Source organism: Dendropsophus ebraccatus, chromosome 1, assembly GCF_027789765.1.
Source record: "Dendropsophus ebraccatus isolate aDenEbr1 chromosome 1, aDenEbr1.pat, whole genome shotgun sequence".
Taxonomy (NCBI): Eukaryota; Metazoa; Chordata; class Amphibia; order Anura; family Hylidae; genus Dendropsophus; species Dendropsophus ebraccatus.
The window spans coordinates 141559680-141576617 of NC_091454.1; the positions used below are offsets into that span (position 1 = coordinate 141559680).

General features: G+C 39.4%; 1 protein-coding gene across 1 annotated transcript; it reads right to left on the minus strand.

Annotated features, from left to right (window-relative positions):
* Positions 1-2800: 2800 nt before the first annotated feature.
* Positions 2801-15086, minus strand: CRABP1 (cellular retinoic acid binding protein 1). The gene is made up of 4 exons (XM_069956334.1): positions 15017-15086; positions 12469-12647; positions 8143-8256; positions 2801-2851 (listed from the first exon to the last, which is right to left on the minus strand). Exons 1-4 carry the CDS (start codon positions 15084-15086, stop codon positions 2801-2803), a joined length of 414 nt encoding a protein of 137 aa, XP_069812435.1.
* Positions 15087-16938: the final 1852 nt, after the last annotated feature.

Here is a 16938-nt window from a genome sequence, read left to right on the forward strand (position 1 = left end):
TTGACAGTAGCTAAAAAACATGCATAACGTATTGTTAATAATCTGTACAGAAACTAATGCTTTGTTCCTATTTACTACCACATCCAAAGTTTAAAATGGCATCTTCCACAAATTTCTAAGAATTTTCAAAATCTGTATACCGTATTTAATTTCATTTAGGGCAATGTAAAAATCAATTTATCCCACAATTTAAGTATAAGAAGTTCCACCTAAAATACATTTGTTAACTTTCATACAGCCAGAGGAGAAAGGCTTTGATTTAAAGAATCATCAGGAGGTTAATATTGTTACTGGTAGAGTAACATACCTGAGTGTTTGCCACTTGAAATGTATGCGTTTATGTATTTTTATTTGGGATGAGCGAATTTACAGAAGGAACAAAGTGAAGCACTTTGTTAGGATTGGCCGGCAGCTTGTGAGGCTGCTGGCTTTGAAGTCCATGACACTCCTCCCCGGATGCTGGGAAAAGCTGTATCCAGTCCTGGGAAACCAGCTTCCCAGGACTGGATCCAGCTTTTCCCAGCACCCAGAGTGGCACAGACTTCAAAGCCAGCAGCCTGACAAGCTGCCGTTCCTTCTGTAAATTCACTCATCACTAATTGTTTTAATTATATTACCAAAATGTTATATAAAGGCCCTTCAGTGCCCAATGAAAATATTAAAAAGTCTCCTTATGTCAGCATGCTATTCTTTCCATAAAAAGTAATGTCATCCAAAGTGTAAAGTCAGTGGGATCTGTCAAGATTCAGTTTCGTATATTTCAAAACAGATTAGTCAAAGCTATTTAGTCTTGAGTAAAAATAAGAAGTGCATGAAGTTATTGACTTGACACCTGCATTATCTCTGCTTTGTGTCCCTATGACAGCACTCCCTGGCTCTGTTTTGGCAAGTTCAGTATTATCATACAGACATTGCCTGAATCTAAATCACCATCCTCATCAATTGTTAGCAGTATATGCATAAAACAAGCCTATTCAAATAAGATGAGATGTGCATATTGGTGTGGACAGTAACTTAGGGTCTTTTCACACAGGCCGATTATCGGTAATATGCATTCCTAGGAACTCTTGTTTACGCGATTATCGGTCCATGCAAAAGAGACATCAATCAGGTTTATCACTTATTATTATTGAATCTTTTGCGTGGTCATATATATTATTGTTATTAATACAATGCATTTAAATGGCTGCAGGAACGATTCAGCTATCAATCGATTGCACCTTCTGCAGGCTCCGCAAATGAGTTCCGATCTCACTGATCGGCACTTGTTTCCTGCCTCACATTGAGCCGTGTAAAATGGCCATTACATTCACACTTTGTCCCTGAGACAAGACTAAACTACGCCATTACAAAATTGAGCAAAGGTTGTCAATGTACAAGCATTTCTTAAAATGTACTGGTTGAGATTGAGTTCTACTGCAATCTCCAGGAGATACTGGCAGTTGGTCTCCCCTGTGTATGCAAATAAAGGGGGTTGTAGGAAAGTATGTGCACTTTTGCATAGCAGGGTCACAGTTCAGAGAGAAAAACAGGAAGTTATAAGATCCATGGGAAAGAAGAACTATACAGGAATGTAGGCCATTTAACTTGCACATTTCTTCCCTTTTACATATATGTGTATGGTACACATCTGATTTTTCCAACTTTGCTTACTGGGACAAAAACACAGATAAGGATAAACAAGAACTGTTATAAAACACTTTTGGTGATTTTACATTAGTTGAAAGCTTTATAGACCATTTTAAACATTTGAAAAGGGTGAACATCTATAATTCAGCATTAAAAGCTAAAGCCAAATACACATAGCAGGTCCTAAATGTAAAGTAAGTGGTATATGCGATTCCTGTATCTTCATTCTGCTGCCTACTTTGTGGCTCAGAATTACTTCTTGTGAACAAAGGCAAGTATTTTATACAACAAAGATAACCTAAAACACTGCAGTATCAATATTAACTAATAGGTATAAAATGTGTCTAATCATATAAAAATATGTGTTTCTAATAAAAATGATCATTAAATTTGTTCCTAACTTTTGGATACAGGTACAGAGACATTTAAAAAAAACAACTTGTAAACATAATATAATAATGAATGAACCTCTAATCCCATAACTGCACAAGGTCAGAGGCAATGCTGTGGCTTCACACAGGGTATCCCTAAAGACAACAGTTTGAGCGGCTTGGCCACATTTCCTGAATGCTGTCTAACAACTTTAGGTTTGGTCACACAGATGTGTCATTAAGGCATTACTTACCATTTTAAATGGTTGCATTTTATAATTGGCACTGTCATTTTATTCTGGTTTTATGTCTTAAAGGTGCTTTATACTGTTAATGGTATACATAGTAAATTTGCCTTGTGCACTTGGAATGTATAATTACATTTTTTAGCTATAGAAATTCAAGTGCCTACTGGGTATAAAATATAGTGTGTAAAACTGAAATATATCAAACAGTTAGGCTCTCCATAAGGGTCGGTTCTGTCTAAAGCTAGAAATGCGTAAAATCGGAATCACTATTACATCATGACTCCTAGTAGAACATGTAAAAGCAGAAGTGCTTGGCAGGGTCTATAGAATTAGAGAGCACCTGTCCAGAATGCTATGATAACCTTAACATTCTAGTAGATTTACACTTTCTATTGACAACTGCATTTTGTAAGAACGCAGTCTGATTTTACTAGTGGATGATAACACTATTTCAAACCTTAAAATATACAACTGGTTATGTGTGACAAGAAGATGATCCCTATATTACTGAAGGACACAGGAGGATTCTATAAGCCCAGACAAATGTGTTTCTTATGCTCTCACATATATCCTTGTGCAGACTACTTCATCAGCTCCGAAGACCTGTAACAATAAACATTTTAGTTAGTTTCAGTTAAGAAGTGCCCTGAAAAATGCTATTAAATAGTATCGCAAGTTGGTTGTATATGTTGTACATCTGTACCTATACACCTTGAGGAACAAGCTTATTACTATAGATCTGGACTAAAGCCTAGGTCTGTTGTCTGGGCAATATGGTTCATGTTTCTATCTATCTTGAAACTTTTATTAATAGAAATTAAGGTATAGAAATCAGAAATGAAAAAGGAAGGGGGGGGATTCAAAAAGAATAACAAGGGAAAAGTATTGTAGATTATATAAAATTAGATCAGAATTTGTACAACACAAGTCTTGGTTAAAGCAATACCAATAAACATAAAGAAACATATATGACTTTGAAATTTTTAAATTCATTTTATTTAAGGATATGCATTAAACCAGACAATGGGTAGGATACATATAAAAAGTACATGTGAATAAACATTGCCATTGTATAACATGTTCATAAATAACAGAATATATTTATCTAACATTGTCTGCCTTTCAACATAGTACACACCATGAGGGTGTAATATAAATCATTCAAATACAATAAAAAATAAAGACAATTTTGCAACATACAGGTGTAAAGAGTGATGTCTCAATTGTGCGTCGTAACTCTCATTACACAAAGATTGGCTGTTCTTACACTTCCATCCTAACTTCATTCTGGCATATCTTTTGGGTTGGTAGTTGGTCAAGGGAGAATTACACTACCAGTCCCACCACTTATTAAATTTTCCAGGGCAGCCTCAATGTATTAAAAGGGTAGTAGGGAGTTGATCAATTTTTTTCCATGTGCCCAGAGTGGGGGGGTCTGACGCCCATCCACCGCATCGCCACCGCCTTACGTGCCATGAATAAAGATTCCTTCAGCAAAATCCTATGGTAATGGAGCCAGCTTTCTTCATCAAGAAGATTTAACAAACATATTTTAGGAGTACAGAGGACTGTGATTCCTATCATCTGGGATAATTGGCTGGTAACCTCGGACCAATAATTCACAATCACCGGACAAGCCCATATCATGTGCCAAAGAGATCTGGGGTGTCTACATCTAAGGGCACTCCTCCAATTGAAACTGACCCATTCTGTGCATACGCACCGGTGGGAGATAGCTTTGGTGTGTAATGAATAATTGAGTCATCCGTTTATTTGCAGCAGGTGACACATATAGGTGGGATGAAAGGGCGTCAGACCACTGTTTTTTCTCCAAATCTCCCAAATCTTGTCTCCATCTATCCTCCACCCTGAGTGGGGTGGTAGTGATTTTATTTTGGATTAAAAATGCATACAAAGTGGATCTAAGCCCCCTGGGGCCCTGAGACTTAAATAGCCCTATAAGGGGGTAGTTAGAAAATGGTAGGTTCGGTCCTGGAAATTATGCCTGGAATGCATGACAGAGTTGAAGATACCTATACATGGAACATCTGGGTAGTTTAAATGTATCTTGCATATGTTGAGATGTACAGAACACCTGGTCTTTACATACATCCCCTATCGTACATACACCATGTTGTGTCCAAAATTGTGGTTCTAATTGGTAGGAAAAGTGTGGTAGGTGTGGATGTGCCATAAAGGTGTTTTCAACATAACATCTGTGTATTTTGTTAGTTTTTTCACAGCTGCCCACACCTGATGGGCCAGTTTATGAAGCGGTAGTAGTTTAGAATTAGAAACATATCCCCCTTCCAGAATCGGCCATAGGTGTTTTAGTTCCAAAAAGTGAGCTAAATGGTGCTCCCTGTTTGGATGTATCCCAGCCTCCACCCATTTCATCAAGTATCTGAGCTGTCCAGCGAGATAGTACAGGTAAATGTCCGGAAGCGACATACCTCCATGCAATTAATTTGACTGATTTATTACACATCAGCTATTCAGAAGTATCTTAAAGAAAAGGGCCTATTGCATACTTATCATATATGGGATCCCTTCAAGATTGTACCTAAGAAGGCAGTAACTAAAACATTAGACCAGGTCAAGGTTAATCTTTTTTACAATAACAAAAGCATATAATCTTCTGTAAGATTCTGACCAGGCTTTTCCTAAATTTGTTTCCCTATGCTTGGCTGTCCTGATCTTTTTCTTTTTACCCATTACAATCAAAAACTGCCTGTCCTGACCTATAGCCTGTTAGAAATGAAGACTTCCCTTTGTAGGTGTTAAGGTTAAAGATTTACATAATACTTTAGACTATTGTTCCCCTGCGTAGCTCTATGGTAAACTCTAAAAGAGTCTTAACAAGTAGAAAAACAGTAGCGCCACTCACCAATTTGCTGTATCAAACCTTTATTCATCATTGTGAAGTGCTCATTCACATGAAACGCCTGTTGCCAGTAGCACTTCTGCCATGTATCCTGCCTCAGTGCACTGACACATTGTAACAAATAATGGCTCTATATAGCAATCCACTTAGTGCCGCTACTGTTTCTCTACTTGTGAAGATTTGAAGGACTGTACTTTCTTGCTGGTATTGCATCTCCTAGCTAAATCATGTCAGAGGGATTACATTCCACTCACATTTGTCCACCTTGCGAAGAAGTAAGGCGTGGTGTCGGTTTTGCTGCTCAACTGCTGAAAATCTTAGACTACGCAGATGCATAGAGAAGGATTGTAAAGTCCCCCGTACACCTTTCGGACATCAATTATGGCACCTCTCCGCTGCCTGTCCTCCCCATACACAAGAACATGATCTGTAACCAAGGAAGAGAAGGGTAGACAGATGGAAGACACACTTCTCCAACTTGGCGTATAGGCGATTGGCTCTTAATTGTCACAGTACCTGATGTACATGCCCCAAGTGAGTTTGCAGGGGAGTAGACCAGAATGTCATTCAGGTACACAATGACACATGTGTAGAGGAGATCCTGAAAGATGTCATTGTCAAGCTCCTGGAAGACCGTTGGGGCATTGTACAAGCAGAAGGGCATGACCAGATATTCCAAGTGCCCATCCCTGGTGTTGAAGGCGGTCCTCCATTCGTCACCCTCACAAATTCGGATTAAATTATACGCGCCCCTGAGATGCGAGATCAGTAGCAGGAGCTAGGCTCTTCACCATTATTTTCTTGAGGCCTTCGTAGTCGATGCAAGGCCAAAGGGACCCTTCCTTCTTCAAGACAAAGAAGAAACCGGCCCTTGCTGGTGAGGTGGACTTGCAGATAAAGCCTTTCTGCAGGTTTTCCCTAATGTAGGCAGACATGGCTTCAGTTTCCGGCACTGAAAGGAGGTACAGCCTATACAGGAGTAGCGCCTGGAAGAAGATCTATTGGGCAGTCATAGGGCCGATGAGGTGGTAGTGTGTCAGACTCCTTTTCAGAAAAGACATCCGCCAAATCTTGGTATTAAGTAGAAAGGCCAGGCAAAGGGTTGGAGGAATCAGGAGGTAATGCAATCAGTGGTCAGTGGTTTGGCAAGCCGGACCACTGGGATCTGTCACTTTTGCACCAGGGATGCCACAATGAAACTGCCTGCAGAACCAGAGTCCAGGAAGGCAGCAAACTAGGAACACTGTCAAGATGGAGCTGAGACTGCGTCCAGCAAGTACAAGCGTGGAGAGGTTGCATACACACCTAGGAAGGCCTCTTCTACCCGACCTAGGTGTGAGAGACACGTGCAGCTGGAGACACGTAGGCAGGAACACAACAGGACCAACGGCTGGAACCAGGACAGCAGTTAGGGGCTGGAACCACAGGCATCAGAAACCACAAACAGCAGACAAGGGAACCAATATTTATGACCAAGCTTTAATGAGCAAAAGCACATCTTTGTATACGGATAGTATTAATGAGAGATTAGTCAGGAAACAAAGTCCTTCTGGTGTTGATATGATATTCTAAGGGTCCATTTACACGGAAAGATTATCTGACAGATTATCTACCAAAGATTTGAAGCCAAAGCCAGGAATGGATGTGAAAAGAGGAGAAATCTCAGGCTTTCCTTTATGACCTGATCTCTGTTCATGGTCTGTTCCTGGCTTTGGCTTCAAATGTTTGGCAGATAATCTGTCAGATAATCTTTCTGTGTAAATGGACCCTTACTGACCTTAATGTCTGGCTAATGATGTGCATTTGACAAACCTGCTAAACTTAATTATAAAATGATTTTGTGTAAAAAGGTTGTAACTTTGGTACATCTATGCATGGTGTATTTACCCCTGTACATCTGTTCTGATTGATCCCATTTTGGTAGAAAGCTGTATGTTAGACTATGAATCCTCCTCCTGACCCCTACTTACAAGTAACTAGTTGCAGCATGCATAGTATTTCTGAGTACACTGTGAGCTTGGTGTCAAACATTAAAACTCTTAAAGTGGTTATTCAAAAACAATTCCCTTTTCTTTTTATAACCTGTCAACAAAAACCTAAATGGGCCAATGTACGCAGGGGCATAGCTTGAACGGGCCCACCCCCACCCCTATACTCACATGCAGGTGCAGGCATTCCATGGTGCCCTGTTACTAAATGGGACGGGGTTACAGTTGTGGGCGATAGCTGCAAGTGGCCAATGCTGCCAGTGTACCCGTCACTGACTTAAGGGGGTTAGGGTTTTGCGGGCGGTAGGTGCAGGTGGCCAATGCAAGGAGGGGCACAGGCCGTATGCTCTGACTGTAAGAGGCAGCTCTACTTCCCCCTGTGAGCGGCTCTCAATAACTTTGCCGGGGGGGCATGTGTGTGCAGGTCTGGGCCCCGTGCCGCCCAGGCCCTATAGCAGCTGTATGGACTGCCTCCATGGTAGCTACGACACTGCGTGTATGTATGCTAATGAGCAAATGTATGAGAATGGGTGCTATTGTTGTTGATTGGGGCTCTTGGAAAGAGCCTTTACATGGCTAGGTGATCATACAGGTAGGACCACACGAACAATCGCTGGATCATTTGTGCAGCCCTTAAGTTTCATTATTGATTCATTGTAAATATTTTCATGCTCACACAAAAGATCCAATCAGCCAACAATCTTTCATTTTCCTGTTTGTTTGGCAATTGGGGTGATGGGAAATCCCATGTGGGTATGTTGGCCTCATTTGCATATTTAGAAAAAATAAAGTGCTTTTATATGAGAGCTAGAGAAGACAGCTGCATCTTGAACTCATAGAACTGACACCCAGCTAAGGGTTTGCTGTCATGTAATAATGCAGGCCAGTCTCTGAAAGATGTAGTGGCACTGTAAATGTAGGCAGTGGGTAATAAAAAAATGATATTAGGTCCTAACTGGTCTTGAAATTGATGTCCTATTAACTCAGAATATAAAGAAATATAAATTGTTATATTGCCTCACCAGTATTAGTTCATCTCCTACAAGCTCTCGGGTCCAGTATGTCTTGGGCCCTGACCCATCTACCAGAGTCTGCTTACAGTAAATTTTATTTTCTTTTTCCCAAACAGGAAAACTCTGGAAAATGAGGAAAGAAAAATCAGCATATGTTACAAAAAGGAAGGAATAACAAGATAATTAGCAACATGGTTAAAAGAAAACTATGACCCTATGTAAAAAAAAAACAAAAAAAAAAACAGTAAGGTAAGGTAAGGGCAGGTGGGAACATAATAAAGAAGTGATACTTACCCATCCCCATAGTCCCTCAGCACAGTGCCAGCTTTCAAGATCACCTGCCAGTCTCCTGTGACCTCGCCAATCAGTAAATGAGGCAGGACACCTATGCAGTCACTGACTGACTGGGATGGTAGTTCCTGCCAGGCTGTGATGACACAGAGACTGACAGTGAGTTGTTGGCGCTGCAACTGCGAAAGCACGGAGAAAGGTCAGTACAACTTAAAGGAGAAATCCAGGGAAAATAAAACATTTTGAGCAGGCCAGGGAGACATAATAAACCAGCTCTACGTGCCTCTGGCCGTGCCTCAGAAGTGGTGTGTCACAGGCCAACCACGGAACTCCTTTTCCCCCAAGTTCTGATGTCATCACGGGTCAGGGGAAAATACCTGTCCAGCTGATGGGTTGCCCGCTCAGCCAATCAGTAACTGCAGTGGTGTTCCGCCCCAGTCACTGACTGGCTGAGCAGGCAGTTCATCAGCCAGGTGGTGACATAGCTGCACAGTAACTGGGGCGGGTAAGTAGCGCTTGTTTATTATGTTCCTCCCTGTCTCCTGGAAAAGTTTAAATTCCCCCCGGGCTTCTCAGTTGAATATTATGTTTTCACTAGGGATGGTCTAAACCTGCCGAGGTTCAGGTTTGTATGAACCCGAACGCTCTGCATCAGATTCCCGCTGTCTGCCCGCCCCGTGCAGCGGGTGGATACAGCGGGAGGACCGCCTGGAAAACTGGGATACAGCCTATGGTTATGGCTGTATCCCAGTTTTCAAGACGGTCCTCCCGCTGTATCCACCCTCTCCACGGAGCGGGCATACAGCGGGAATCATTGCAGAGAGTTCGGGTTCGTACGAACCCGAACCGAAGCAGGTTCGGACCATCCCTAGTATGCACCACCCCCTGCCCTCCCTGGATTTTTACACTTGGCCAGAGTTCTCCTTTAATATAAATGTAAGTTAGCCCTTTTCATATTGTGTATCAAGAGATGTTTCCTAGCAGTGCAGTACCCAGAGCTGGCCTGTATGCACAGAATGTTTCCCCCTTCACCCCTCTATTCTAGTGGTGTACCAATTGGAGGCTTAAAGGGGAACTCCGGGTAAAGGTAAAAAAAAAATGAAACTTCTGCAGAAGCATATAACAATACTTGCCTATCTATCCCAGTTTTGAAACTACCAAAAATCCATTTGTTTTGGGGGGTTTGTTCTGTTTTGTGTTTCTGTATTTCCTGGTTGAGCAGATGTACTCAGTACTACAGGTTCCAGAATGCAATGCTTTCCCTCAGCTGTTCCATCACAGTCCCCCAGCCTGCCTATTCCCCGCCCAAAGCTGTTGCAGAACATTTAGGCTGTGTTCACACATTGCAGTTTCATTATGTTACTGAATTATTTGCAGTTTTTTAGCATTTCATTGTGGTCCCACCTGCACAGCACGCTGTATTCTCTACCTGTAATGCTGATATTGGAATAAAGCAAAGAACTTTTTAAATAATTTTTTTTTTCTTTTCATCTCAACGCACATATTATGATCAAGCATCTTTTATCTTTGAAGTTGATTCCCACAAAAAGGACTTTATCCGTTATTATCTTACATGGGATATACTGTTTATGCCTTGTTTTTTGTGCAGGTGGGATTGGCAGTGCCGGCTCATATCCTCTCTGCTGTTTAGCATTATCTCTTTGTGTTACTGCATCATTTGTGTGCAGATGCTGCAGTACTGCAATGACACTCCAACATGTGTGAACACAGCCCTAATTTCTCTGTAGACTTTCGCATAATCAGCGAAGCTGAAACACCTGCTTCTGGCCGGTCAGAGATGGTGAATCACGCCCTCCCCCCTCTCTGCATCATCAGCCTGTGCCTAGCAAACACACACAATGTGAGACAGAGGCATGGAAGATTTGTCTCCTAAGGTGGGAGAGCAGAAGGAGCAGGAGACAATGTGGATCCACACAGAGGCCATATTTTTTCACTTCCTGGATTTCTATCAGCTACCAGTGTGGCAGAACCGTACAGAGACACATCTATATAACTTTTAATGTACTTTTAATAGAAAACAAGTTTTTCTTATCCGGAGTTCCCCTTTAAGAGCTGTCACTTGAAGCTAAGAGAAGGGTCTGGGAAGCATTCAGTGAAGGGAGCTCTGGGTACTGGGTATGAACAAGATGTATCATGGGCACTTGAGTTAGGAGTAAAGGGGCATTAAAACTAGGATTTCTCATCATACAACCAGCGTGTCCAACATCCAAAGTAGGTTTACAATGCTGGGTGGCACTAAATACAAGGTTTGTAGTGGTGGCCTTATTGCTTCTAGACAACTTTAGCAGTAAGTGGTCACAGACAGAACCAGTATTCAAATTCTCTGCATGGCTTCATAATAAAGCTTGAGATGCCAGTATTATTTCTTTTTCTCAAAAATGACATAAAGTTGGGCACAGAGGGTGCATAGTATGGTCCCATAGCAGGTTATGGGGATGGTATTTGGGAACCATCATAATATTGGTGTGCATAGGGTCTAAAACATATGCAGACTAATAGGAGTTTATAACTTGCTTTGTGTGCTGGGATTTCTTTGTAAATAACGGTGGATGGAAAAACAGATCATCAAGGTTGGAGTAGCCTAGTAAGTCTATTACACGTGCAAGTTTCCTAACAGCCCATTGTAGACCTGAAATTCTAGTTGCATATTCCATTTATCTGGTCTTATTCCACAAGTCTATGACTTGTCAAATCCTTCTTGCCTACCTTGGTGGTTTATATTAGCTTATTTAATTAAATATTTTGTTTAACAGGTTTATCTGACGTTCTAGGTGGGTTTTCTTTGTATTTCTACTTCCAATACTGTAGTATATAAAATCACATTGTGTTTAGTACAGTGCAGCCAAATTGTAACAAATAATTATATGCATTAACTATAATGTAAGCTAAAGTTTAGCCCATAGTATTTCATTACCAAAGAGCCTCGATCAATACCTTCCTCTATTGCATAATTAGTGCCAAGCCCTTTTTTGCAGGCTTGAGGATCCAATAAATCCAGACCATCTTCTTGCCTGGATGGCACATAGAGGCAGATGGGAGGCAGCTGGATAAATCATGGAGTCATGCCTTGCTGTGTCAGGTTTAATATACACTGTGTGGGCTGTGTAATGTCTGGGATGTAATCATGTAGCCAATTCACGTTCAATGTGACAGCCAAAGATATATACACCTCATGGTAGCCCATTATGTGTGTCATCTGTTATACTAATGTACTTCCATTGACAGCTGCACCGTGTCTAGCTAATTCACTCACACTCTACCACTCTTTGTGTGTTATATTTAATGCACTAACGTTTCTACCTTTTACTGTCTCACGTTAAGTGGGTAATACATTATTTTATTATTTTTATAGGACCTATCTGGATAATTAAAATAAGTCTTAATGTAAGAGAGGTAAATTATTAAGGAGCTGTGTGCAACAAGGTAGAAGCGAATATGCATAGTAAGCATTGCCACTGAATGTTATATTTAGTGTCGTTCATTTAGTTTGTGTGGCTAATAAATGCAGTATAGTGTAGTAGAGACAGTCTGAAAATGCTGAGTTGCAAATCTTTTTCATCAATAGATTAAATATTTAATCATTATGGTGAACTTTGGCTGTGAGCAGCCTTATGCCCTGAGTCTTGGACTATCCCCTTAGAGACTAGGCCTTGTAGTCCATTCACATCTACAGCTACATTCCCAATAGCAGTAGCATTTATAGCAAAGATAAGGAGGTTGGGAAATATGGATGAACATGATTCTTCCAATTTTCCGTATAGAGGAAAGTTGTGAAGTACTCAATGAATGTTGTCATCAATGTAAATACCTAGTAGATAAAATACTTAGAATACATTTTTCTGCCATTTTCTATTATATTATTATTCAAGTCCCTTCATGCATGGAGATCACCACTGTGTTTTCCTTTTATGCAACATTTTTTCCCCTGATGTATTTTATATAGGTTTTTTGCCCCTCAATAGCCTCTACTGTATTTGTAGTTGTTGCAATATTTATTAACTATTTAAACCAAGAAAAATCTACCTTGCATTTTCTACCATCCACAGTCTCCTCGTCAAATTCCTCTCCAACTGTGAATTGGATCTCTGTGGTTCTGACTGTGGTAGAGGTCTTAATATAAAACTGGTCTCCATTCTGACGGATCTCTACATGAGGCTTTGAAGCTGCAGCCACTGCTACCTTCCTGAGCATTGCGTTCACACCTGTATTATCAAACAACAATTACACATGTAATATTAGTATTAAACATGACCTTTTCATATAATTTATTCAATAATGTGTTAACTGTCGAAAGTGAAAGTCTTCCATTCGTAAGTCTAATATATGTTTGGTGCAACATAACAATATTAAGAAAGCTTATAGTGCAGTAATATTGATCAGCACTAATAGGTCTCCGACTGTAAGGGATTATATTGTACAGCATTTATTATAGCTGAATCCACCTCATTGATTTCTTTAATGACTAGGAATTAGTCCCTTTAGTAAGTGCAGGCGTCAAAATGGTGCAATCATGTGTAGAAAAATTATAATACCATTTAATACTATGTTTCTTGTTTCTTGTGTAAGTGGTTAGGGTATACTTGCACCTCTTATATTTATACATTATATAAAAACATAAACTTTTTCTATATGAACCCCCAAATATGTTCTCGTAGGCCGATGCCTTTTTGTAACCTGCAAGGACATATTCAGTATTTTCCTAAACTAGTGGGTTTGGTGGGTGCCACTGCCATCCATTATATAAAAGTTTCCCACTCATTGCTCAGTAATAGAAGCTTTAAAGCACAATAGTATTCTGATGTGGTATGAAGTTCTTTGACAAACCTACTTAATATACTAATAATACAGGATTTCTGAACCTCGGAGTGGCCCCTGGACATGGTGAAAACATCTTTATTTCTCTCATATGCATAATAATGTTTGTTAATTATGCAACCACCAAAAACTATTAGTAAATATTATCATAATGTATATGCTGCCAATGTGATTGATTCAGAAAAAAACCATGTCCCTGGTCAAAACAGATTAAGAATGTTGTACTTTACGTTTTTCCTAGTCTTTACTGATTAAATGCTGTGATAATGCTGTCATGATCTATGCCCCAACCATGGTGAAACATATGGATGAGTGGCCAATTTACAGGGCTATGGTAAACGTTAGTACTCTATTACCTTGTCAATAAAGATTTTCATTGATTTTTCATTTATATATTTTTTTATTTACACACTGCCATCAGTTATCAGTGTGGATCTATTGAACATTTCCAAAAAATTTGCTAAAAATCAGGGATATTTGGGTCTAAAATAGTGACTGTCTCCCAAAAGAGAAGAGCTGTGAATACACTATTAGGCTAAAAACTTTAAAAGGCTCTTTTTTGTTGAAAATCTTTGAAATCGTGCAAATCATCAGCTGAATGTATTGTCAGACTGACAGGGCATGAAATACACTCAGTCTGACAAGAGCTTAGTCATAGGCACAGGCTTCTTGATTCTCTTGGGCAATACCTACATCAGCCTAAGTAGGTCTTACAAGATTCAGTCTGTCACCAGAATTGTGCTCTCCTATGGGAGAACATAGAATATACTGTTTAAAAATATACAGTGGAAAAAGATCCACTATGTTAAATATACAAATATTATACTTTATTTAGTCATTTAGTTGTTAGTGATATAATGTTGTGTGTATGTATTTGTATTATCAGTTGTGCTGCATTTCTTGCCATTGTTGTATGTTTTATTCTGTATGGATTTACTTTTAATAATCAGTTCTGTCCATAATATATATGTAGGAAAAACTATTTTTTGGTAGATCCAATACTTTCATTATTTGATGAATTGACCCGTATACATCAGATGGTTAATGTAGAATTTAATCTTTACATTTTTAGTATAGTTCTCCTATGACAAGTGTACCATCCAATCCTAGTGTCCTTGTCCTTTTTCTGTAATCACTTTTTCTTGGTTTTGTGTTTTGAGTTTGCACTCTACAATGTGAATGTTCCCTTATTACCAAATGGTTTATAATTAAGTTTCCTCATTTCACAAATGCACTTGTGAAATATTAGATGGGGTATGTTACATATAAAAATGTGGCAGAACTAAATACAGTATGTTGACTTTCTTCTGCAAAGTAACAATGTTATATATCAATAGCTTTGTCTGCAGTCTTATAAAAAGCATACAAAATATTGTGATACCAATATTGTGATAAGCTTCATCTGTGTATACAATATATGTTCATATAATTAAATAATTAAAAATAATATTTAAAAAAGAGCATAAACAGGATATAAAACATAATTAAACATTAGTGCAACCACTTCAGTATTGATTGAAAATCGTATTAAAATGGTTGTATATCATGTAAAATTGCCATAAACCTCTATAAAGAAGGATTGAAAAAATGTCTTCATGATATGGTTTGTATAATACTTTTTCTGTATTCAATATGCCAAACCAAGATTTATATAGGAAATGGGGAATGACCCCCCATATAAATATTTAAAATCCTATAGAATGTCATATACTGGCATGAATGCTGATAAACTATATAATCATTTTTACAATCTTACCAAGAGCTTTCAGAAGTTCATCAAAATTCTCACTGCTTTTCATTTTCCAAATTCCTGCAAAATTTGGCATGATGTATGTGCTAGTTCCTTGCAGGTATTGGCAACGAGCAGGGTAGAAATGAAGGAACTCAGGCAGGTTCACTCTAAGCGGACGTTCTGATTCCAGCCAGACGTCTAAATGAGTCCTGTCTTATTCTCTCATGTGTGTCATCGTGATGGAGGAGAGAGTGGGTGCCCCTCCTTCTGCCCTCTCCACTGCCCCCCTTTCTGAAATGTCAGCTTTTCATTAGGAATATAAGCACCTCACAAGAACATTTCTCCCCTATACTAATAACGTATAGGATTCTCCCCGTGCTGCTGCCTCTGTGCTATGGTTTAATGGATGAACACAGCTAGAGTGCTTTTCTTATTCACAGTCAAAAAAAGATTTTTTTTCAAGTATCCTACCATTCATAGAAGGAAGTCTGGAATTACATAAGATGCTCTTCTAACTTTTCTAAGTTGGCAATGGTAGTGTTGTCAGGTGTACAAACACAATGGTAAAGTCTTTTAATTATCACACTACAAATCATTGGTTTGAGCATCCTGCCTCAGGCAGTGGAACAGTTAATGTATGTCACAGCTGCAGATTGGGTTTGATAGACTGTCCCAGCTGGTATATGGGTGTGAGGCATTTGGGACTTAGATGTAGACATTAAGGTATCATAAATCCAAGTCCCGTCTGGCTATAATGACATACACTCCTATAAATCTGCATATTATGACACTCCCATTATTATATCTATGTGACTTTTTCACCAGATTAAGAGTTGCCTGCTGAGAGGGACATCAACAAGGGGTTAAGGGGTCATTTTCCTGTAAGACAAAAATGTGCTTAAAGGGAGCCTGTCTATTGTGACCTTATTAACTCTTTGTACATTTAACTTATGGTGAGTGAGCCACATTTACAAGCTGGTATATAATAAATTACTTATTTGTAAAGTGAAAAGGGTGCATTAATGGAGTTTATTATAGCTATTCACAATAAAAGGTGGTACAACATAACTGCGCTGTTATGTTACTTGTGGTTCTTACTGCATTTAGAAAAAGATGGTCCAGCAGCAAAAATAAAATATGTCGATATTTATTGCAATATTAATTTCAACCCATCAGTTGAGTCTTTTTCATTTTTGGAGCACTGCTGGCCCTTCTCTTTCTGGATTATACATTATGAAGTGGTTCAAACTTTCTAGCTTTGCGCCCATCATTATACTGTCTGTATCGGTGCTGCCCCTTACTTACATGGCCTTACTGCATTTAGATTACCGAGGGCATAATGTTAGAAATGGCAGTCACTGGAGTTTTGTAGGAGTGCATGGATGATATCACTGGAGGAGGTATAGAACTGAGTATCATCAGTATAGAGATGGCACTGAAAACCAAACTTACTGATAGTTTAGTGAGAACAGGAGAGGACCCCTGATCCCTGAGGAACTCCAACAGTAAGGGAAGGAAAAGATGATGTAGAGCCGACAAATGATATGCTAAAGAAGGGTTCAGAGAGTTAGGAGGAAAACCAGGAAAACGCAGGATACTCAAAGGCTGATAAGAGCATATTAAGTAGGAGCTGGCGGTCTACCTGGGCTGTGGAGTCAAAGTCATGGAGTCGGAACTAGTTTTGGCTGAAGTCGGAGTTGGAGTCGGAAAAAGTGTACCAACTCTGACTCCAGCTTTAAAAAAGTTTTTATATGAACATCTTATAAATGTTCCTCATCAATATAGTTTATGTTCTATCAATCTGAGCCCTTATTTATAAAACTAAAAACAGAAAAACACTTTCTCACATGCATTTAGTTTTCTCCATACATCAGTAATAAACTACTGGCCCTATTAGATAAGGTGGTCAGGGTAATACATCAGTAAAAAAGTACTGGCCCTATTAG